The sequence below is a fragment of the Thermobia domestica genome, chromosome 6 (assembly GCF_964235325.1).
Source record: "Thermobia domestica chromosome 6, izTheDome1.hap1.1, whole genome shotgun sequence".
Taxonomy (NCBI): domain Eukaryota; kingdom Metazoa; phylum Arthropoda; class Insecta; order Zygentoma; family Lepismatidae; genus Thermobia; species Thermobia domestica.
In genome coordinates this window covers 158,615,196-158,640,739 of record NC_137459.1, presented here as the reverse complement: position 1 = coordinate 158,640,739, position 25,544 = coordinate 158,615,196, and the positions used below count along the sequence as shown (strand labels likewise).

General features: G+C 34.9%; 1 protein-coding gene across 2 annotated transcripts; it reads right to left on the bottom strand.

The window, feature by feature from the left end:
- Positions 1–130: 130 nt before the first annotated feature.
- Positions 131–25,363, bottom strand: LOC145688287 (COMM domain-containing protein 7-like). 2 transcript variants are annotated; one of them, XM_081762282.1, is made up of 3 exons: positions 25,197–25,338; positions 16,737–16,804; positions 131–1,665 (listed from the first exon to the last, which is right to left on the bottom strand). In XM_081762282.1, the coding sequence occupies exons 2-3, from the start codon at positions 16,759–16,761 to the stop codon at positions 1,487–1,489; spliced, it is 204 nt and encodes a 67-aa protein (XP_081618408.1). In that variant the 5' UTR covers positions 16,762–16,804; positions 25,197–25,338; the 3' UTR covers positions 131–1,486. The 2 variants fall into 2 exon arrangements, with proteins under 2 accessions (XP_081618408.1, XP_081618407.1); XM_081762281.1 differs by lacking the exon at positions 16,737–16,804 and having other exon boundaries at positions 25,197–25,363.
- Between the last annotated feature and the right edge of the window lie 181 nt (positions 25,364–25,544).

Sequence of the window (25,544 nt, the reverse complement as noted above, 5' to 3'; positions counted from 1 at the left end):
TCTAATTTCACTATAGAACCATTACAATGTTCTGTACTCAGCATCTTGGAAAACGAAAGCAACATTGTTTTATTCCAACTGAAAAAAGGAAAAGACCGCCTTAGCATCACTGGTAAATAATAATTAAAAATACAAAATAAAGGCAAAATTTATTTGCATTATTATTATCTACAATTTGTAACAAAAAGGAGGATGCCGTTTTTACAAATAAAAAGAGACTTAATCCTTTTAATGGGGAGCTGGTCTAGATGCGCTCAGAAAAACGACCAGAATCTACGGACACACTTAATAAAATTACTTTTCCCCCCTCTTCATTTTTTCATAAGCAGTCAGTAGACGCTCCACAATTCAGCTTTATCTTTTGAGGGGTTAACTGTAACCTTGCAAACAATATAATTAACAAAATAGAGATAGTAACACAACAAATGGACCAGTGCTTATTTATGGGCACTTCTTTAAACATATACCAAGTAACAATTACTCAACCTTACAAATATTAATTGCATGTCTATAAAGCAGGGTTGGCAAACTCATTTTTTTTAAATAAAGAAAACATTTTTTTAAAAATAAGGCTTCTTTATTTAGGTTCCATATGGACAGAAATAAGTTTGTTTGGTCCTAACGTTTTTATGCAACTGCGAGGTTAACAAGGTCTGGACTTAAATATTAAAGTTACACCTGAACCACTTCTCAGTTTGAACCGGAGAGTAACTGTTCTCATCTGAGATTCGAACCCGAGGCCCCTTCTGTGTCTACTAACTCATCCACGGAGAATACCTTACGTACTGATCTTGCCTACTTGTGAATATTTTAAGAAGCACTTCAGTAGGGGCAAAAAGACACAGCTGCATAAGTGAAATTACTGTACGGAGTTATATAGATTATTAAAATAAATGGACAATTTCAAAATGATTACGGAGTACAAAAAACCTAATTTGGTTCAAGTTACTTCACTGAGTCAGGAATATAGCGATTTAATATAATTTACACATTAATAAAAGAAGTGAATGAAGATTCGAATTATCGACTTCACTCTCCCTGAACCACTCATATATACATATATGCAGAAAATGCTTTATTTTAATATATCACTTACATTCATGTTTTCTGGGTTTGTAATGTATGAGAAAAGATCCTCTATACGGTTTGAGATATGTGGATGAAGTTTGCACGATTTGTTGAAATTTTGCTTTTAGCTTTTCTTATTTATTTATTTATTTATTACTGGTTTAAACCAGCCAACCGTACTACAGAGACTGCTATCACAAGTCAAATATATTGTTAAATCAGTAGATTCAAGTTCCCAACCATCTGTGTAAGACGAATAACAAAATATACGTATTACTTTAAAAGTAATAACGTTAAGACAATAATATTGACAAAATTTAAGACATTTGATAATTTTCACCTGATTATTCCACAGACAGTAAGTCTGAAGTTATTTTTGATTTACAATATATATATATAGACACAAACACTGTAGTCTTCAGGTAAGGTAATCCAAACTTGCCTTAGCCTTTTCTAATTCGTGAAGGAATGTAAAGAACTGCTGAAGACTCATCTCCATACAGACACTTTTACGACCTCCATGTCCAACGTCCAATAAAAGTTTTAATTGAACAAACGTTGTTCCAGCCAGTTTCACTTCACTGCTAGCAGCTGTAACTAAACGAAGAAAAAAATAATGTGAATTTACAAATAAGTGATATTTGGAAGTGAAAACCTACTCTTTAATCCATCTACTAGAGCGAAATCTATTCGTCCGTGAGGTCTCGGGTTCGATTACCGGTAGGAGAGCATTGAATATACTATAGGGTTGATATTCCACCTTAACTATACATTTTCTCCTAAATAACCTCGCTCCTGACAAAACATGTAACTACCATGTATAAGCTACTAGTAACAGCTTAATGATCAGAAAATAGTAGGATCTGTCGTATATGCATTCCAAATATCCAACCTTCTACCATAACGGACAAAATATCTTTTAATGCCACTACATTGAGTTTACTACGTGAACACAGCAAGCAATTCTAGTGTGCGAAGTCTCACGTTGTGTTCTCCCTATTTATTTATTTCTAATGTGACACTATTAATGCATGGAAGGCGATCGAGAGATTAAAAATTTATTATATATATATATATATATAAACTTGTTTCTGACGTTCAACAGATTTTGGGTGGTAACACCGTTGGAAAGGTGCCAAATGCTGCATACTTTTGGAAGTGGCATTCCATCATCATTCCTCCTCTGTAGAATAACTACAGGATGAGCAATACATATTTTTTCTTGAACGTTTCCTTAAATATTATACTGCATTTCGATTCTTTTAAGCCACGTTTCATTTTTGTCTCTGCTGCTACAACATGGAATTTCCCGAAAATGTTCAGCATACAATAGGGTTCCCGTGTATTCTTCTCTTCGGCGACAGTGATGCGTCCAATTCTCTTAGGGAAATTTTTAAGAGATATTTTCCAAATTTCCTTCCAAAACATTATCGCCACCTGCATACCGTTGAAAAATCCATTTCATCACCATTAAAATGCGTTATGTATCATTTCTGTAGAGTAACTACAATATATACAATAAATACTTTTATTCAATATAAGGTCAAAAGTGATTAAAATCTGTAGCTCGCAAATCATTGAGAATTGGAACTTTCTTTTCTTCTTTTTTACTTACAATAATCTTCGACCGTTTCCATTTCAAATCGTCCAGGCAAACCACAATTGGTCCCCATCATAGTCTCAGATTTGATTTATTGTTTTTATATGGGATCTACATGCAATATTATTAGACCCATATTTTTTTCTTTTTGCTGAAAAAAAATTTTCCTTCGATATACAGCCTTCCAAAATGGCTGTCCTCCTCTCGGATTGCTCGAAAAAGTGAAAAACATGACAAATTAAAAGTGTACTTAGTAACATAATCGTAATAGCAGGAAGACTATAAAGTTGTATGTTTCGGTGGAGGGCCAAAATTCGTCTATTGGTTCAATAGGAATCGCGCAATTCACTCGCAATTTTGCAACTTTGGTGATTTTTTTCTTTTTTGGTCTTCACGAGGAATATCAACCATCTACTCTAGCTTCGAAATCTACTCCATAAGGTCACTTGAAAATGTAAAGGACATGTTTCTGATGATTACATTCCACGTTATAGCATGGTGAAAAGCTGAAAATTTCATTAAGACGCCATGTTTGGAAGCCATTTTCTCAAAAACCCCACCTTTTAAAAATCTGAATTCTTTACATGTATTGGAGAAGTACGTAAGTATTTAATATCCGTTAACCGTTCATGCGGCTGCAGCCCCTAACATTCGCAATTAATTATTGAAATTTCGATTTTTGTACTTGGAATATAAATATTTCCTATGGGCATTTAAGTCCTATACACAAGGCGATTTGAAAGGGAGTATGAAAATTTTGAGAGATGAATCCTGACAGCAAATTCAGTAGAAAAGTTCCTATAAACATGAGTCGAATTCCGCTTCGTTTTCAAGCTACAGGGTTTCCAACTCGGGACCCAAACTCGGTTCGCGACAATGGAGAATAAAATATAAATTTCGCGTTAAATCAGAACTGTGTGTTAAAGTTATGATGAAGTTCAGAAAGTTGATTTGTATCAATATATTATTTTTTACGTGGGTTGCAATTCGGTTGTCAGTGTTGCCAACTTGGTAGAACGTTTATTTGTTTCCAAATGACACTACCTGCTTTTTATTTGATATTCGGTATTTATTAATGATTATAAACATCACATGAAGCACAATTTTCCCCACATCATCACAGTTTTCGAAAACTTACATGTATTTCATTAAAAGGTTTTATCTCGTGCGTTATTGATAGTTTGCAACATTAAGTGTGAATTTCACTTGATGTTTGCCATCATTAGCAAAACCAAAATGTCGAATAAAAACTACGTCTGTGTAAGTTATAATACTAATAATAATAATAATAATAAAAGAGGAAAAATTATTTTTTTATTATTGTAAAACCTCTCGTAACTCCATGCATCAAGTTCGAACTTGTTCAAGAGGTTCTGCTGCAACCACGAAACAGTTTATTACATGATTCGGTGTCATGAACATCGTCCTGGTGTTCTCTGGATCCATGAAAATTGTTTTCATTGGTAACATGACATTGTAGTGCACTAGTTACAGTGTTTGTGTGAATAACAATGAGAAGTCCTATTACAGTAAGGACCTATTAAATTGTTGATTATTCTAAAAGGCATAAGAGGATTGTGTACAGAAAGAATTCTTGACAAAAATTTTATCTTGCGGTAAAAGATATGTATTGCGTACAGCGCGTCTGCCAAAACGTAGTATTAAGGAGAGGATGATTATTTGTGTAAAGGGTGCTTTGAATTTTTACCGTGAACAACGTGAATGTGTGTGAGATATTTGTGACCACGGAAGAAGGTGAAAATATGAAATTATACACCAGCAAGATAAAGAATTTGTTCCTCTGAATGTAGATTTGGAAACCATTAACCAGACAGTTAACATGCTAAACATGAATATGTCGCCATTAAAACGGCCGTTATCGGTAAACCTAGACTACGGTGAAGGATTCACCTCTCACAATTTTTCATACTGCCTTTCAAATCGCGTTGTGTCCAGGACACAAATAATCATCCTCCCCTAATAGTACGTTTGGGCAGACACGCTGTACAATCCATATATTCTACCGCAAGATAAAATTTTTGTCTAGAATTCTTTCTGTTCACAATCCTCTTATGGCTTTTAGCATAATCAACACATTTAATACGGTCCTTACTGTAATAGGACTTCTCCATTATTATTCACATAAACACTGTAATTAGTGCACTACAATGTCATGTTACCAATGAAAACAATTTTCATGGTTCCAGAGAACACTAGGACGATGTTCACGACACCGAATCACGCAAACTATCAATAACGCACGAGATAAAACTTTTTAATGAAATACATGTAAGTTTTCGAAAACTGTGGTGATGTGGGGAAAATTGTGCTTCATGTGATGTTTACAATCATTAATGAATACCAAATAAAATCCATGTAGTGTCATTTGGAAACAAATACAAGTTCTACCAAGTTGGCAGCACTGACAACCGAATTGCAACCCACGTAAAAATTATCATATTGATACAAATCAACTTTCTAAACTTTATCAAAGCTTTAACACACAGTTTCTGATTTAACGCGAAATATATATTTTATTTTCTATTGTCGTGAACAGAGTTTGGGTCCCGAGTTGGAAACCCTGTAACTTGAAAACGAAGCGGAATTCGACTCATGTTTATAGGAACTTTTCTGCTGGATTTGTTGTCAGGATTTATCTCTCAAAATTTCCATACTTCCTTTCAATTCGCCTGTGTATAGGATAATGCCCATAGGAAATATTTCCATTTCAATTACAAAAATCGAAATTTCAATAATTGATTGCGAATGTTACGGGCTGCAGCCGCATGAACGGTTAGCGCATATTAAATTCTTAGGTACTTCTCCAATACATGTAAAAAATTCAGATTTTTAAAAGGTGGGGTTTTTGAGAAAATGGCTTCCAAACATGGCGTCTTAATGAAATTTTCAGCTTTTCATCATGCTATAACGTGGAATGTAATCATCAGAAACATGTCCTTTACACTTTCAAGTGACCTTATGGAGTAGATTTAGATGCTAGAAGCAGATGGCTGATATTGCTCGTGAGGACAGACAAAAAATGTTTGAAGTTAGCAAAAAATTCACCAAAGTTGGCAACATTGCGAGTGAATTGCGCAATTCTTATTGGACCAATAGACGAATTTTGGCCCTCCACCGAAATATACAACTTTATAGTCTTCCTGCTATTACGATTATGTTACTAAGTACACTCGTTTCTCTACAATAAATTTTTTAATTTGACGTGTTTTTCAGTTTTTCGAGCAATCCAAGAGGAGGGCAGCCATTTTGGAAGGCTGTATTTCGAAGAAAACAATTTTTTCAGCAAAAAGAAAAATATGGGTCTAATAATTTTGTATGTAGTTTCTTATTTTTAAAAATAAACTAAATCTGAGACAGTCGTGTGGACCACCCTGGACGATTTGAAATGAAATCATTCCTTCCCTATCACCTCCCAAAGGAATGCAATTTCTTCCCGGGACACCCTGTACTTTTTTCTTTTATTTTTATGTAATACCTTATATAAGAAGCCACGCCTGAAAGCATCATTGTATTTAATCAAGTTTATGTTAATATTAAATATTTATGTATACTAAAATCTATGTATCCTGTGTTGATATTACCTTTAAAATGATTCTGCAAATATATTTCAGCTTCAGCCCATTTTTAGCTTTGAATTTAAACCTTCCCTTTCAAGAGATTATTGCAAAATCATAGAAAATACATTTTATGGACATGCGTTAGAACTTTTTTTCCCGTCCTCCTTCTGAAGAAAGTTTCCTGGTTGTTTCTGTTGTTTTTTGTAAGTTTGAAACATGCAAAATTTTAAGGCACGCTACCTTTTTCTATAAAAGGAAGGAGAGAAAGACAGGTTTTCATCATAGTGAAGTTGTAAGACCTAGCGGTCTGATGTCTACAGAGCCCAAAGCTTTCATAAAAATCGAAAAAATCTTTCTGACCAATTTATAATTTTAAGAATAATTTGCCTGAAAATAAAAGCACTATTGCCTCATAGAAGATGATTTAAAATACAAATTGGGCAAAACTAGTAACATAATATAGTAGTGCAGAAAAAAATGTTAAGTAAAATTAACATTAATGTCACTAAATTAGTATTTAACAATATCTAACCACAAGCACAATAACTAAGAACCCAAATTCATATCGAGCATTTAGGGAGAAGATCTGTAAGTAATGCAACAACATATTTCACACTCTAGGTAAACATTATTACAATAACCACAACTCTAAACGTGACACACGGAAAAGGAAGAACGATGGCTTTGTAGCAGATCACTCACCCCTAGGTTCAATCTCATGTAAGTTTATGATAGAAAAAATTGTGTTCCTGGGTTGTCCGTTTTTTCCTATATTCTCACTCCATCAATTCTTCCACAGTAATTCTGTTTTATCAATCATCCGTCTTAAGCCTAAAAGGTATAAACATGAAACGTTAACCCTGAACTGGTAAGGTCAGACGCTCGCTCTAGCGTTTAATTTTAATTAAATATTTTTGTAAGTCTTAACTACTTCTTTGTAAGTTTGAAAGTAAAGTTATAATGGTTAGACTTAAAATTAATGAAATAAATTTGATGGTGAACTTTCACATAAAAACAATAAAAAAAAAATAAATAAATAAATAAAATAAAATAAAGAAAAAGTTATAGAAGTATGCGAGTGTCTAATATTTAACCTACTGTTAACTACACTGTTTCGGTGTTCTCTGACACCTTCTTCGGCATATCTGAACAGCTCACTTGCGACTCATCTCTCTTCCTACAATTTTATCCAGCATTATTTTGTGTGCACGGTATACATTGAGCTACAAGGGAGTGTGTCCCAGATCTACTGAAGACGATGTAAGGGAACAACCGAAACAGTTCAGTTACTAGTACATTAAATATTAAATTCAGTAAATAAAAAGAGCACGTTTACAATTATTACAAACATATTACAAAGATCATATCCTTAAATAATTAAGTAATGTATTACTTTTTGGTTCAAATTTCGAAGTTTTAGTTCCATAAAGCAGTACCTGGCGAGTCACTTTCAAATTGGTAAGTAAGGTAGAGTACCTAATGTACTATGCCTGCAGAGAAGGAAAGCACACCTGCTAATCGCATGCAATTCACATAGGGAACCGAATACTGCATTGTGATTGGTTTCTCACGACTACTGTGGCGGTAGAGTGTATCCACTTTGTTTGGGAGTTGAAATAGGTATTTAATTGGGGTAAAGTACAAACGAGAAAGGAAAATTTTAATAAAAATGAAAATTGAAGAAGTTAAATGTTCTTAAGTTTCATTTATTTCTCTTCGTCAAAATCATCTCACCACAAGCACAAAAGAAAGATGAATTTGATAGAAATAAATGATAAAGTCTTCTCTGATAAAATTACACTGTCAATAGCTAACAAAATATTTTCTCGTAACGGCTACCGTTTGATATCATCACCTTAAGAATGATTTTTCGAGTCTATGAAGCCTTCACGATACTTGATAACTCTCTGTGTTAAAGATGGACAATTTCCTAACTCTCACCTCAAATTTACATCCTCGCCCTCACTCTCCCTAATCCCAAATAATAATAACAATAATAGACACATCCGCAGTGGTCGAAATGAGATGGTATGCGGTGGTATACCACGCTGCCTCTGGTTTTTCAGTGATTAAGGCAGCGTTTCCCAACCTTTTCCAAACTTGCGGCACACTATAGGTGTAACTTGAATTCTCGTGGCACACCCATATTATATATATATATATCACTATTATTATTTGTAAATATAAAATACCGTGGTATTTTTATGTGATTACTGATCTCCTTACAGAGAAGAAAGCTCGATCACTGATTTTCCCCCGTGGTAAATCATTATGCTTATTTTTCATTCTAATTTTAAAATAGAAAACAAGCAATGAAATATAGGACTCGGGTTTTTAAAAATCCACTTTCTCTTTCGAAAACTGTATCTAACCTTTAACTAAAAGGGAGGATCAGTAAATAACGAATAAATAAACAAATCTCCTATACTTTTAAAACACAAATGTAGGTAATTTGAATGCATATTAGCTTTGTTGAATTTATTGAATGATATGTTAAAATTTCAAGTTACGAAATAGTCTGCAACAATAAAGAAGCAATAATGGCCATGACAATGATAAATACGTTTTCCAACATTAAAAATGTACAGAAAAGTAACACAGTATGAAACTTAAAATTGTAGATTTATAGTAGAGGTTCATAGTAACGTGAAATACAAATACAGTGAAACCTCTACTAACGGACACCTCTCCTAACGGACATATTTTGTAATCCCCAAACACTGTAATAGGAAAAAAACATGTTGACAAACCTCTCTAAAGCGGACACTCTCTAGTACGGACACGCACAATCTTTTCTGTCTCTTATAGGTATTATTTACCTCCATATTACGGACACTTTCTCTAGAAACAAGTTGAAAACTACAGAAAAAATACATTTTCAGAAATGCATACATGTATCACCAAGGAAGCATTGTAATAACATTTTTCCTCGTCAACTGGCTGTTTAGAAACTCAGATGAAGCGTCTTTGTTTAACAACACTCTCATATCCTTTGCTTGGATTCCACTCCCACCCAAGCTGTTTTAGAATCAAAAGTGATTGACACTTGCCTGCCATTTGGGATGACACGTCATTCTACTGTTCCGCTGGAATCAAACAGAAGACATGTTTGGTATTTTTTGTCAGCGTATTCGCATATTGTCTTAGTGCTTCTATTTGTAGACGGAAATCTTTTTAAGTCATTCTGAATCGAATAAGCAATAAGGTGTAAGTTGTTGTGAGCTTTCGAAATGCCACGAGAAGCGCTAATGTTAAAATCGAATTGATTGAATTTTCGAAGAATACTGAGATGTGCGAAGGATAGCTGAAAATGTTGTATCGGTAAAACACAAGCACCTGAAATAATATAAAACCAAGACAAGTTTATAAAATTGTGTGAAAATGACAATGAAAATAGTGTCTCATTGCTTTGAACAAAGTTGGTGTGCAAGTGAATTTTTTTTATAGAGTGCGGAATGAAAAAAATCCTGTGTTAGGGTCGATGCTAAAAGCTAAGAATTTGGAGGTAGCAACATAAATGAATGTTTCAGATTTCAAGGTCTCGAACGAGTGGTTAGAGAAGTTTCGGATTAGTCACAAAATTTCTTTCAAAGCGATTTGTGGAGAATCCGCAGATGTCGACATGCCCACAGTCATAGAACGGTTTGATAAATTACCTTCAATAGTTTGTAATTACATATCACCTTATTTACTAATTTACGTAAGAAAATATCGAAACCTCTCTAAGATGGACACCTCTCTATAGCGGACAATTTTTGATTCCCCACGGCTGTCCGCTTTAGAGAGGTTTCACTGTATACATTTCCCCCTATGTCTTGCAATTTGATTCCTATAGAATTAATAATTTGTTTCGATTTCCTCGCGGCACACCGGTTGGGAAACGCTGGATTAAGGCATACTGCCTCTGGTTTATCAACGATCAAGACAACCGCCACGGAGAGTAGTTGCTAAATACTTTAAAAATCCATTTTTATACACAGTAATTGACGAATAGCTTTCCACGTATAAAGATTTTATTTCTTATGTAGAAACAATTTGTAAGTTGAAAACACTGACATTTTTTATGTCTTTTCCTACTTTTTGTTTTTAAAATGAGGTGTCTTCAAAGAAGTTCCAGCTTATATTATGATGTTCCATATTAAATTGTTTCTTTTGTATGTATGTATGTTTTCTTATCTTAATTCATATAAATATCTTGTTTTGAGCATGAGCAGATCCGGGGGTGATTCTTCCGGGAGTTTGGAACACCAATCAGTCGAGTGAGGGGGGGCGGGAGTGGGCATGCCCCTCTGTAACTAAAGAGAAGCTCTCCAGTGGTTTTCGGTCAATATGTAAATAGAAATGCAATCTTTTAAGCAACATACCCTCACTGTATTTCAACATTTAGATAGCCGATATGTCGACTCAAAATCGTAATAAAACATACCGCCTCTGCCCTTTTTCCACTTCGAACACTGCACCTTTGCTTTCACTCGTTCTGTACTCAAAAGAAAAACTCATCCTCATTGAGGTGAGGGCGGTCGTCATCAGGGTATATGCTAATGAACAAGATGGTAATGTTGAACAGTTATTATAAACTATCGAGTTACTGCCAAATAATACGTACGTCAGTTACGTTTTCGAATTTCTGGACATAAAAGTCTCTCTCTGGGTTTATGGATTACACAGGGACGAATACTGCCTATAAAGTAAGGGCTGTAAAATATAATGCAGTATCATTTGTTCCATATGTACTTTTTCCTGCTGCCACGTGTCATCGGTAAAAAACACTACTCAAACCGTAGTACATTGGACAATCCACCTCATCAACTGATCTTAAAAGGGCTCACCAAAATCACTTATCTTTAGTTGCCAAAATAAAGGAAATACCTATGTATTGTAATACGTAATTTCTGTTAGTAACAATCAACTTTCGTGTATCCCTACAGTGCGTAACCTTAGTGCTCATCTTGCTTTGGAACCACGTATACTTGCGGTAAACAAAAATAAACTATAACCAAAGCAAAGACTTTACGTTAATAATAATTTATATTACAGTTTCCACAATATATCATTGCCTTCGTCAGACATTATTTGTCTGACGAAGACATCGCTTTAGTCAGATTTTATTTTTATTGAAGAATTCAACCAACATCTGGAACGACCTGTCTCTACAACTACATTCGGTTGAGACCTGTATAACATAAATATTCACAAATGCGGTAGCGCGAAAAAGACGCTAAGAACATAAAACATGAGCAGTCCATGATTGGAAGAGTGTAATATAGGTCGATGAGTCATTTTTCTTCTTGTTTACAACAACAGACGGTGTGTTTATGTATGGTTGGTGCCCAATGAGATGTATGCTCGAGACTACCCATTTCCCTCACTGAACAGATGGCTGTGTGCTGGTTTTGGGCGCAATTTTACGGTATTCTCTTGATCGTATTATTACCCTCCAAGGTCGAATTACTTCCAGTGACCATGTGGACACTTAAAATTACCAGATAATGTTGGTTCTTCATAATTGAGCAGTCTTTCTGTGTGACAATTTGCCAATACATATAGCCATAATTGTTTAAGAGTATTAGTAAGAATTATAAGAATAAATTTCAACACCTCCCTTGGTCCGTTAAATTGGTTCTTCATCAATTACTTACATAAATAATAGGATGCATGTGAAATAGTTCCAACGGAAATTCACTACCCAGCTACAAATCCAAATAGTAACCCGAACGCAAACGTTTCAGCTATAAATTTTCACCATTTTCAGTGTGTAAACCTTAAAAATTTACGTTACAGAATTATTATTATTAGTTTCCTTGATTGTAGAAATAACGTACATGGTTCTTAAAGTATAGCTAATAAAGTTTCATGTTAGTAACCTATGGAATCTTCTCATTACCTTTATTCAGACTCGAAGTGAATAAACCTTTACTAGTAGAAACAATTATTGCTGATTGTTCAAACATTGTTCTTACGTTTTGGGTTTATGATCTGTGTTTTCCGATTACCAGTGCTCAAAATTGAAATCAGATAAAGTTGCACAGTTGTGCACAACAAACTTAACTATTCTACATCACTTTATTCTAATGATGTTCTCAATGTCTTTATTAGAACTATTGGTTTACCCAGATTACAGGTGGAAAATGCTTACATAGGTACTGAATTGTAATGACTTTAATTGTAATTACAATACACAGGTATAGTAATGACTTTAATTTATAGATTATGAAAAATAAATAAAGAGTAACAATTAATATAATTTATTTCTGTTGGCGCCACATCTGTAATCCATACAGTACTACAAAAATAGCAATGAATTATCACCGTAGTTCTTCTTTGGGAACCACAGTACTTATTATACACACTTGAAGTGTTACTGATTTACTGTGTTTTCAATACCAATTACTTGCAAATTTGAAAGCTCGTACTAACTAACCTACAATATATATATATATATATATATATATACACATGAAAGTAAGAAATAATTATTGGCGTGCTATTTTCTCGATCTGCAAAGTATTGTTACATTGTGTACACTTTCAGGATTTATACCCTCGCATCTATGTAAATGACTAATTTGCTGAGACACAACTTCCAACTTCGTTTCATATTCTGATATAGCAAGAGGGGAGAAACAGAAGCATTGACTGAATGACTATGTGCAGGCTAAAGTCGAGCACGACATGTCATACTACTGTATTTGTTTCGTTTATTATATATATTTATTTGTCATACTATTTGTTTCGTTTATTATATATATTTATTTATCATCAAAATATTATAAAATTAATGCAGAATTAATTGTCTGAATATGGAAAGTGATGCTCAGTTGCACCAATAAAAGATTAAAATCAGATAAGGTAATCCGTTGATTATTTTCATCTTTGGATGGGAATCTTACATCGCTGCACCAACAATTTATTACAAAGGATTAACTTATTCACGAATAATCGAAAGTTGCATAAAACTATGAGTTTAAAACATGACATCACGTAGTATCGTACATATGATTGGCTAAAACGTATAACAACTGAAAACTGATTCGCGTAGCATGTGGTAACTCCTTGTTACTAGATATGGAAAGAAAAGCTTCAATCCTCGGGAAGGCGAATGTTCCAATAATGATGAACAAATACAAAAATATTTTTGAAAGAAAGAAAAAAATGCCATAACAAATACTAAAAAGGAAGCTGCATTTCTGGTATTTCAAAATATTAGGAGCGCTCAGTTTAATTTTATAGATAATGTATTATATCTGGGGTTCAGATATTGAGGAAAAAAAAAATCAACTTTCTAATGGGTTCTTCCTTATTAGCCTTTCAAGCGACATTTTGAAGCAAAGGAGGTTTGAGAGGAGCAACTTCCTTTTCTTATATCATGTTTGGCTACAAACTACACTAAATTTCACACGAATATTGTCTTCTCTTAAATCCAACGTGGTCCTTGTACGGAAATGTAAGGTAGGGCAGAGAGAAGTAAAGAGGATTAGGGTTGTGTACGGTAGGGTTGTGTACGGTAGGGTAGTAATTAGGTTAGATTACGTTAACTCAATGTTTAATCATCATTTTCAAATGTAGGGTAGGGTAGATCAGATTGCGTTACGTTAGCTCACTTTACATTCAATGATTAGCCGTTAATTTCAAATGTAGGGAGTATTAGGTTAGGTTACGTCAACTCACTGTATGACCTTGTCACACCATGACACTTTATTGAACAGTTACGCAACAAGAAATCTTCCCCGCGATCCTGGTCCGTAAACATTTTTAAAACGCAAATTTTTGCTAAGTTTACATTTGTAGTCGCCAGTTTTTTTTTCTTCTTCTTTTTTTCTTCTATTCCAGCAAGTAGCACTGGTCTACGTAACTATGGTCCTTATAACTAAGTAAACAAAATTTATTTTAGTAATTTACTGTCAGGTTTCCATAATGTTACCAATTGGCGATGCTAATATAACTTTAAACACATTTTTGGTGCAGATTTATTGTACGGGTCCACACCTAAATTCATTGCATATACACTTCCTTTTCTGTAAACATATTCTTTGTATCTTAAACAACAATTTTTAGGATGTGAACTTTTCTGTGCAGATTCATTTTGAGAGGGCTTCAGTATACGTACATGATAAGAACTATTAAGCGAAGAACATTAACCAACTTGTGCTAGGTCTCCACTGAAAAAATCACGAACACAATCTAACTGAGTGAGGCCAGGAGCACAGTAGGGGTGAGCGGCAGCGAAGGGGGCATTCGAAGGGAGCAGGTGCGTCAGCGACGGTGGGTATACACATAAACGAGGACAGTGCGAACACTATATATGGCATAAAACCAGTTACATTACGTGTTGAACAATGTATTTGCACGTCACTAAAGATGTTATGGGTAAGATACCGATCATGTTACTAAAGATCCCAATATGTTTCCGTTGCCTGCATTGTGTTCCGAAGTAACATAACATTACTAAAGTAAATTTCACAAATATGTGGATTCGTTAACTCTTGGACACTTCTATGGTTGCACATCATGAATTAGCACACTGACTTCATGTATTTCATTTTATTTGGAAATGAAGTGGAGAAACTTTATTTATTCATTTAAAAAAACGAAATTAAATTTAGACAAGGGATGGTTGGGAGACGAATGGGAGTCGGGTAATTACAATTGTCACAGCATTGGCATGACGATAAAAATAATGAGTTGGCAACCTTCCAACAAGGAACAAGATGGAATCGTGGTTTTTCGTTGTGGTCGAAATTTTCTGTAAACACAGATACGTTATTTTTTTTCGTTTCCCAGCTATGCCACAACGAAAGCAGATTTACCCATACCTATATTTTATCACGACCGAAGCTGGGAGACGGCGGAAGTGAATGTAAATACCGTATGATATACAAATAAGTACTACATAACTTAATCGGACGTGAACGGTAAGCTAAAAAGTGATTTTGTAAACAAATAAAATTTTGTTTATAATGTATAACATGTATAATAATACCCAATATGAATTAAACTACACACGAAATAACATTAAACATACAAATGTGCAAAAATTTATACCTTTGTTTTTTACGGCCCTTTAGTTAACCTTTGTATATTAGGTGACTCAATTATTGATTGAAATATGTTTGTAGTACTTACTATGATTTTCGATCGGTCAATTTACTTTGAGGTTGTTGTGGTCCCAGCGCCGAGGTTGATTAAATACAAAGGTTAACAGCAGGTTTCGTAAGCGATGATTCTGTTTTCCACGCTGATGCGGGATGTATTTTATAATTAGTCTGCTGGAACTTTTTTTTAATGTTTTAAATGTTACATAATTACTTGACGTATGGACACGCAGGAGAAAGTCGGATCATTTGTAAGCACTAAACAATTTACGATTAATAGTAAGACTCAATTTACGGGAACTTTGGCAAAGACTAAAGAGCCTGTTTTACGTATTAAATAATTATACTTTGATATAAATATACTTTACAGCAACACATGGTTAAATTCAACCCACTATTTGCTAGTATTAAGGTGGGGAGCGGATTTTAATGGAAACATATAATGCGACTTAGAATAGCACGCCTGTATTATGCTAGTGAGTGGCACGCAGAGCAAAGCCCAAAAAGGGACGTGCGCTTAATTAAGTATACGCGCGAATGAAAGTTCCTTTGACTGGTTTTGATATGTATAATGCCAACCGGGAAATTTCCGATTTTTACTTGTAACATTGGGACCAGAATTGTGGCTAAAATTATCAATGAGTTTTTCTTGTGGAACGCACGCTCAGCGATTTTTTTAAAAATTATTATTATATAAGGAAGGTCTGGGCGATTTGGCTGAAGCTATACATATACGTAGACAAACCTATATGTATATGATTGCGAGAGAGTTTTTTACGAGGCTAGGTTAATAAGTTTGAAGTTAACATGAACTGTTTATTTTGATTTGACTCCACCATATTTTAGTTTGCCTCATCTTCATCCGTTGAACGCTGACGTACTTGATAATGTGTTTCCGTACAACACAAATCTTCCCTTGGTATGTCCGTTCCATTTTTATTCCTTGATGTTTCTATTATTTTTCTTCCTGTTTTTAACCACCGTGACCAAGACTCCAAGGCAGAGTCGAAAGCTTGGAAGCTTAAAGAAAATTCAGGAATTACAAAAATCTGTACGTAGAACGATATTTCATTTTAGTTTGTATACTGTAGTTAATGGCTACGTTATGGGTGAACCCGTGCTTAACAGGTTAAAATTTCATTGATGTATTTCTAGTAGATATGCATCGCACATGCAGGAACAAACATATTTAGATTATTTGCACACTGGTGTATTAAAATATTATTACAAACTTGTTCTGCAAATTTTACAAACATGTGGATCCGTACAGTAAATCTGCTCCCACTTTTTATATGAATTTTATTATCACGCAATCTTCCATGTACAGATTAGCAATAATAGCACATCAAAGAAATTAGTATATACATACTGTTTTGGACATAAAAAAAGACTTACAAACCTATGTGCCATTGGTGAGTTTGCATTTCCCTAGATATGGTCACAACAAGGGATTCGTTTCGTAATTCACTGGAAAATGAGAAAAAAAAAAAAAAAAAAAAAAACAGTAGAGTAACACAAAGGGTTAGGGATCCGAATTAGCAAAGGTGGGCAATGTTTAAGTTTATCTGACTTCTGCACCAAATCGTAAATGGCATGCGGGTATGGTAATAAACAATGTATATAATCGCTTTAATCTATAACTTTTTAACAAACTTTAAATATTATTTTAAATAGTGTTTTCAAAAGAATATTATAATCATGTTTTGTTTAGGAACTGTTAGTTATATAGAAAAGTTGCATAATTAACACTAAGTAACAGCCGTGAGTTTGAAATCGACCAATCAGGGACGAGGTAGGAGTTGGCAGTACAACGCTTACGTCACTACACTGTATACAGAAAAAAAAAAAATACGGATAAGAGGAAATGCAATAGTGTGCCAATTCAAATCAGTTTTTAGAACTAACAGCTTTAATCATCGCTATATGAAAGTGATATATTTGTGCCGGTGTGAAAATGGAGAACTCAGTAATTAACGTAAAATTACGACACTTAAGTAATAAATGAGAAAAGTCAGCTATCGCCCTCCTTCCACATTCTTAATCCACCGGAACGTGCGCCTTTCTGTATGAGAACGTGCGCGTTGTACTTTGTACAACAGATGTTTTTTGCATGTTCTATTGGTTGATACAAATATTACTGCAAGAGACTTAGTTTAGTTTGTAATATATATGCAAGTTTAAATACCTAATCGTAATTTTGAAGGTGTTTACATTAAAAAATAATAAATAATAGCAACAATATTGGAAAATAATACTATTAGAATAATTAAAAAATAATACTAGAAAACGTGCATTTAACAAAATCAAATCATACTTAAACAAATAATGACTGTTATTACATGATTTAAATAAGTACGTAACTAACTTTTGAGCCCCATTACTCATTGGTATCTTCGTTGCCATTGCCTTGCTTGTAGCGGAAACAAATTATTTGTTTCTAAGTGATCCCTTCCAAACCAATCGTGAACGCGTGTTTCACTTCATTATCGTAGAAGAGTTTTTTTCTTCCACACAACGAGCATGTCCTTTTTTTCTTAGAAGGCTGCTCGACCTCTTCCTCTTCCATGGCGGTGGTTCTGTATCTTGCTTAAAGAAAGTACTTACGTCCAGAGGAAGTGACCTAATATTAGCTCTAATTTCCGAGTGTTCCTTCATCAAACTCATGGCTAGATTTTTTTTTTTGGGGGGGGATACCTTTCTTCTGCATGGTGCTGGTCACTTTTACAGTATAAAATTTCATCAATTATTTCAATGCTTATTATTGATAGAAAGCCTTCAATTTCATTACTTACGTTCCTGGCACGTTGTGTTGGTCCAGGAAGACTTTTCACGATGTTTTGTTTTTTGCTCTTGCTAAAGTGTGCTATTTCGGATGTACACAAACTTGTTTCTCCATCCTTACCAAGAACAAATTCAGCGTCATCACGTAGTTCCACATCATTCCCTCCATCACCTTTGTTTTCACTTTCATTGGATATTTTCTACCAGTTTGTGCGTAAAGCAGCTATTATTTCTTATGTAAACATAATTTGTAAGTTGACAACACCGACATTTTTGTTATATTTTTCCATCCTTTTGTTTTTAAAATAAGGTGTCCTCAAAGAAGTTCATATTTTGATATGATACACTGAATTGTTTCTTTCTTATGTAGTGTGTGGCTTGTTGCCTTAATGCATATAAATGTCGTGTTTTGAGCATTAGCGGATTTAGGGGTTGTCTGCGGTAGGGGGCGGACCTTCCAGGGGTTTGGAATACCCCACAGTCGAGAGGGGATCCGGGAGATTTCTCGCAAGAAATAGTTAATATCCTCATTTGGGTTTTGAGCATTTTCCTGTATAATTCTCTGTAATACAACATAAGATTTTTTTTTTTTTAACTTTTTCAAAAGTTGTTAGTGGGGATCAAAGTCTCTCCATGTTCCTCCTCCCCCCTCCCGTTAACTACAGAGAAACTCTCCTATGTTTTTAGTCATTATGTGAATAATATAAATGCAATATTTTAGGCAACATATCCTCACTGTATTTCAACATTTAGATAGCCGGTATGTCGAGTCAAAATAGTAATAACACATATCGCCTCTGCTTTTTTTCCACTTAGGATACTGATTAGAGGGGCTTGCAGTGTACAGTTTAAAATGATTTCAATTTTTCATTCATTGTTTGTTATGTATTTTCCTACTTTGGTTTCCGTGCCTTGATAAATTTCTTCTCTTTTCTTGAAATGAAGTCTTTCAGTTTAACGTCCCAGGATTCTGCCCTTCAGGCTAAGGGAAACGGATAATTAAGGCAAGCGAATGATGATGGAAAAATCAATGGAATAAAAATGTTGGTGGAAACATGAATACTCCGAAAAAACCCATGGACGCGATGTTATCTGTCACAAATTTACTTAGCCGGGGATCAAACCAGAGACCCACGTACCAGTGGTAAGCGCTCCACCACTGAGCCATCATGTCCCCTGCTTCTGTTTCCTTATTGTCTAGTATGTGTCCTTTTTAGCAGTGGGGAAACTAGTAATTCGTGATGTAGTTTTTATCTATTCTTATTTTCTACGTAGGTACATGTCATATTTCGAGTTTTAATAAACTCAAAACTGTGTTACAATATGAAGTTAGCATGATTCTTAATTTATCTGCATTTAGAGTTCCCACCGACCTGGGAAAGTCAGAGAATTTTAACTACGGTTTTAACTTATCAGTTTTATGTATGTATGTGTGTGTATGAACTTATCCAGCTATTTGCTAGATGTTTTATACAATAAACTAGTTTATTTTGCAAAACTTATCTACCTGCACATACAGTATACAACATGGAGGCCCTACATGTATAGTAGAACCCAGTGGTCGGGACAGATATAGATGCTTTTTTTACACTATATAGACCTGAAATAATCAGGGAATTCATTTTCTCCAAATAAACGAGAAACGGTGCCTTCCATCTCAATTCAGGCAGAGCATGTACCATCACCATCTCAGATTTTGTTGAAACTTTTCTTTATAGCAACTAGATATGTTTTTAAGAGACCCATATTTTTTTTTGTTTTTCTTTTATCGAAAAAAAAATTTTCCCGCCAAGTAATTGGCCATCAAAGACGGGGAGTAAAATTTATGAATTGTAAAAGACATGGAAAATGGTCAACTTCGGAGCACCACCATTCAGCTATGGAGACAGGTAGAGATATAATTCTTGTTGTGGTATGTACATAGGGATATAAATAAATTATATTTTATTATAGTTTGGTTTGCGCATGCGTATCTTTTTGTACATAAATTAACAAATGAACGTCAATTTTTCTGAAAAGTCGAAGTTTGCGAATTTTTTTCGAGCATTTCCGGTTCGAATTTTAAAATTCTGTTTTTACAGTTGGTAAGACCTAGTTACCCGCTTTACGAAAAAAAAATGTATCGTGTCTGTGTGCAACCGTTTTGTCGCAAAAAAAAAATTGAGAAATTGTAAAATTTTTAAAAATCGCCATTTTTGGGCGCCATTTTCTCGAAAACACCATCTTTTAAAATTCTGAAATTTTGTCAGATGATTCAATTTTACATGAATGATAAACACACCAAATACCATTCTCGACCAATGCATCATGAATTAACTACAGCCTTTAGAATTTAGCAAAGTTTCATTAACTTTGATGTCCCAGTTAGCAACAATGGAAACAATAAAAATGCAATGATTTGATGATGTTTGTGGTTCACATTAATTAAATGAAGAATAAAAGGTTTTCCTGACTGGTTTTTTATTATTTTGATCAAAAAGGCTCTCTGAAATAGTAAAATGAGCCTTTTCCCCTTCTTCTTCGTTTTTTTTTAAAAAAAAGTAATCTGAGATGGAAATTACGATTACAAAAAATACAAGTTTACTTAAAATGGCCATCCAATAAATTCTGATGATCTATAAAAAGCCTGAACTATTACCTCAGTGATGATTTGGAATGCTCCAAACAAAGTCTCAATTAAGTGCGATGTCATTACAGTGATCGAAAAAGGACAAAAAGTTAAAAAAGATGGAACGCGTAAGCTGATGTTTCGATCAAAGAAATTTACGGACTTTTTAAACAGAACAATCCCAACATAAAAATGGGTCACTCGGAATTTTATAGTATTCGACTAAAGTGGGTCAGTCCGCAACCTGCGAGGGAAGTGTGTGTGTGTATTGTGCAAATTTTAAGTTAGCTGCTAATGCGTTGCAATAAATCAGAGGTGCAGCCTGTATTGAAGCTGTCATGAGTCACCTATTTCCTTTAGTAGTATGATCCATAGAAAATGACAACTGTCTAATTCAAGAATGTGGTGAATGTCCTGGAGTGGAAGGAATAAGAGTGGAGTCTTTAATTATTGATCCTGATGAAAATGAAAGTGTTACGTATGCCATATGGGAAAACAATGATCTCGTTAAAAAACTGTGCCACTTTCTGTTTTCGTATCGTACATTGCTGGTTTAACTATAAGAATTGTAATTCATGACTACATTAAGAAAATCCAAACAGAATTAATTGCTACCGAAAAGCAACGTATAAAATTTCAAGATATAGATTCTATCTTACTTCATGTGGACTTCGTTGAAAACTGGACTGTTGTTCTGCAAAGTGAAATTCCGAGTTATCACCGGAATATGGAACAACTGACAGTTTTGTTGTAATAAGCGACGACAAAACACACGATTCGGCTCATGTACCCATAGTCATAGACAAGATTCTAAAAATACTCGAAGAAAAGAGAAAATATAGGTCATAGAAAAAGGTTCGAATATGTGAAAATAAGTATCTACAGAAAAATAAACACACTGCTGAACAAGACTGCACTTATTTAATATAAAAACACATTTACACGTGACGTTTCGATCTTCTAGCCAAGATCCTCATCAGACGTACACTGAGTGATACAAAAAATTACTCAAGTATATATACACAATTCATGTCTATCTGCTCTCTCATTGGCCCGTTCAAACAGCCAATCAGAAGCGTGGAAATCTATTTGAACTGACCAATGGGACAACATAACATTTTACCAGAAAGAAACAACAAGGAGCAAGCAACCATTGAATACATTAATTCATATACAATTGTTGCTTGCTCCTTGTTGTTTCTTTCTGGTAAAATGTTATGTTGTATCATTGGTCAGTTCAGATAGATTTCCACGCTTCTGATTGGCTGTTTGAACGGGCCAATGAGAGAGCAGATAGGGACATGAATTGTGTATATATACTTGAGTAATTTTTTGTATCACTCAGTGTACGTCTGATGAGGATCTTGGCTAGAAATGAAATCTTTGAGTTTTACGTCCCACGGTTATGCCGGTTAGGCTAAAGGAGACGGTGATGATGAGTAATGAATGAATGAAATGGTGGAATGAAGAAAGTGGGAGGAAACGGGAGAACCCCGAGAAAACCCACACACACGGGGATCTTGGATAGAAGATCGAAACGTTACGTGTAAATGTGTTTTTATATTAAATAAGTGCAGTCTTGTTCAGAAGTGTGTTTATTTTTCTGATTTTATTCGCAAGATGTTGACTATGATTGTGTGTCAAGTATCTACAATTTCCCAAACCGTGTTAGTGATTTCTGATGATGCTGTATCCCACTTTAAAAATCGCTTTCAGATGTTCGAGATGCAGACAGGTCCAATAAAGCAGCTTTTTTGCAGTGAAACCGGCCATGCTAGGGTCTCTGCGACGGTAGTGGGGGGAAGGAGGAAGTGTAAAGAACGTGGCAATGCGGCATAACCTTAGGCAAAAGCAGATGCACAGTATTAAAACCGCAGAAGAATTCGTGAGTATAGTGCAAGTACAAACTCCGGGTATTACTCTCGTTTTGTTGCCTGGAACTGAATTCGACAACTTCCGGAAGAAAAAAAAAAAATGCAAGAATGGGAAAGTATGCGACTGGTAACTGGTATTCAACGAAGTCACCTTTGGCTTTCGGAAAATGGCGAAGTTTTTATGGCAGTAACGGGTCACCATGAACTAACTTCATGCTTCCCCCAAAATCGAGCTTCTGCAATTCAAAGTGTAGATTTAAGAAGTCTGCAAAAAGAAACTTTTGTTACATACATATGCGCAAAGGTGCCGATTTCTCTGTAAATGGGGGGGGGGGGGGCATTCAGATGCAGAAGGTATATATATGAGGAATTTAAGGCAAATTGCATTCAAATTATCCCAAATATTGTATATTCATAAATACAATAGGGGGCCCACACCAGCTTTGGGGGGCCCGGGGCCCCCTAGGATCGGCGTCCTTGCATATACGTAGGATAACCAGTGCTGCGTAACAGAATTATCAATAAATCATGAATTACGTAAAATTGAAGTCCTGTTTATGCTTCCACATGGACCTTCAGCAGGGTACAGGTCTCCAGAAGAGCATAAGAGAAGTGAAAATAAGTGTTTTGTGATTATCGACAATGTGCTACGCAGGGGCGGATCCAAGACGGACTTATGGGGGGGAGGAGGTGTAATACTGCTACTTAGAGCTACTTTTAAGAGCTCCAAACTCTGGAATGGGTTTTATTTATATATAAAATAAAAGTTGTTTCTTCTGGGAGGGCGATCGCCTCCCTGGATCCACCTCTGGACAGGCTGTGAATGTACCAACACCTATTGGAGCATCTGCACGGTTACACGCTATTAGCGAAGACGACACCAAGCAAGCAAATGATTGGTCCATGTGAAAAAAAAATCAGTGAAATTTTGTTTCCGTAGACTATTTTAAGTAAGTGAACTTAAAATTTGTGTGTTTCGTAATCGTAATTTCCAGATCAGATTACTTGGTTAAAAAAAAAAAACGGAGGAGAAGGGGAAAAGGCTCATTTTACTATTTCAGAGAGCCTTTTTGATCAAAATAATAAAAGAAAACAGTCAGGAAAACCGTTTGTTCTTCATTTGATTAATGTGAGCCACAAACATCATCAAATCATTGCATTTTTATTGTTTCCAGTGTTGCTAACTGGGACATCAAAGTTAATGAAACTTCGCTAACTTCAAAAGGCTGTAGTTAATTCATGAAGTACTGGTCGAGAATGGTATTTGGTGTGTTTATTATTCATGTAAAGTTGAACCATCTGACAAAATTTCAGAATTTTAAAAGATGATGTTTTCGAGAAAATGGCGCCCAAAAATGGCGATTTTTACAAATTTTACAATTTCTCGAATTTTTTGGCGACAAAACGGTTGCACACAGAAGCGATACATTTTTTTTTCGTAAAGCGGATAACTAGGTCTTACCAACTGTAAAAACATAATTTTTAAATTCGAACCGGAAGTGCTCGAAAAAAATTTGCAAACTTCGACTTTTCAGAAAAACTGACGTTCATTTGTTAATTTATGCACAAAAAGATACGCATGCGCAAACCAAACTATAATAAAATATAGTTTATTTATATCCCTATGCACATACCACAACAAGAATTATAACTCAACCTGTCTCCATAGCTGAATGGTTGGGCTCCGAAGTTGACCATTTTCCATGTCTTTTACAATTCATAAATTTTACTCCCCATCTTTGATGGCCCATTACTTGGCGGGGAAATTTTTTTCGACAAAACAAAAAAAAATATGGGTCTCTTAAAAACATGTCTAGTTGCTATAAAAAAAGTTTCAATATCTGAGATGGTGATGATACAATTTTACTTTTTTTTTTTTTTTTTTTTTTTATTTTGCCTGACTTGAAATGGAAGGCACCAAACCTGACATGCGAACATGTAATATTTAAAATAACTGCAGAAACATCACAGTCCAAACCACTATGATTTCTGGTTAGTACATCCCTCAACTCGTTTCATGGCTCCAGAACCGAGTACCTTGTTTTTGTCTAAATTGTCATAAAGGTAGAAATCAACGATCCCTGCGGGCTTCTAATCTTCTTTCCTCGCTCAGCTACATTTTGTGAAGTAACACTGGAGATCTTATATGTGCAAGATTGGGGGAGAAACTAAATATCAGTCTAAGAAACCGTTCCGATGAACCAGTTTCTTGGAAATCGATTCAGGCCAGTATCAAGGGGAGACTAGGGGGCGGGCCCCACTGAAATTTTCACGGTGGGCTTGCAAATGAACCATAATATAGTGAAGAACTATAATATGGTTGGATCGCCCCCCCCCCCTACATTTTTGGGCTGGATACGGGCCTGAATCGATTCATTGAATAAAATGACAAAAGAAAAAACGGCATTTTCATGACCGATACCTTCGGCTTTTTCAAATAATGTTCGACATTTCTTCCGTTAATTTTACAAACATATGCTCATCTATACTGTGGCAGCATCTATTCAAATATTGGACCAGTTAAATTACTTCTTGCGTTACTACGCCACAGCTTCATTCTCAAAATACTGAATTGATTTAAAAATTTCATACCTACCCCCAACTTTCCACTCTATATCAACAACATTATTTGTTGCTATAGAACTGAAGTTACTTAAGCTCATGGTAAAAAACGGGATTTCGTTTGCTCGCTCTTTTAATGTCACAGAAAGCTCTGAACGATTTGTTCCTACCTTCACCTTGCACCTCGGTTAAACTCACAGAATATACCATAACAAAATATTTCTTCTTCTCCTTTTTAGGGTCGGTCCAACTATTTATATTTCTTCAATGAACGCAAAATTTGCGATAACTTGCATAGCAAGTTATAATGGCCCTTATGCAGAGACGTTGTGGAGCTTGATTAGTACAATACTAAACAGTTTGACTAACGTATGATTTCTAC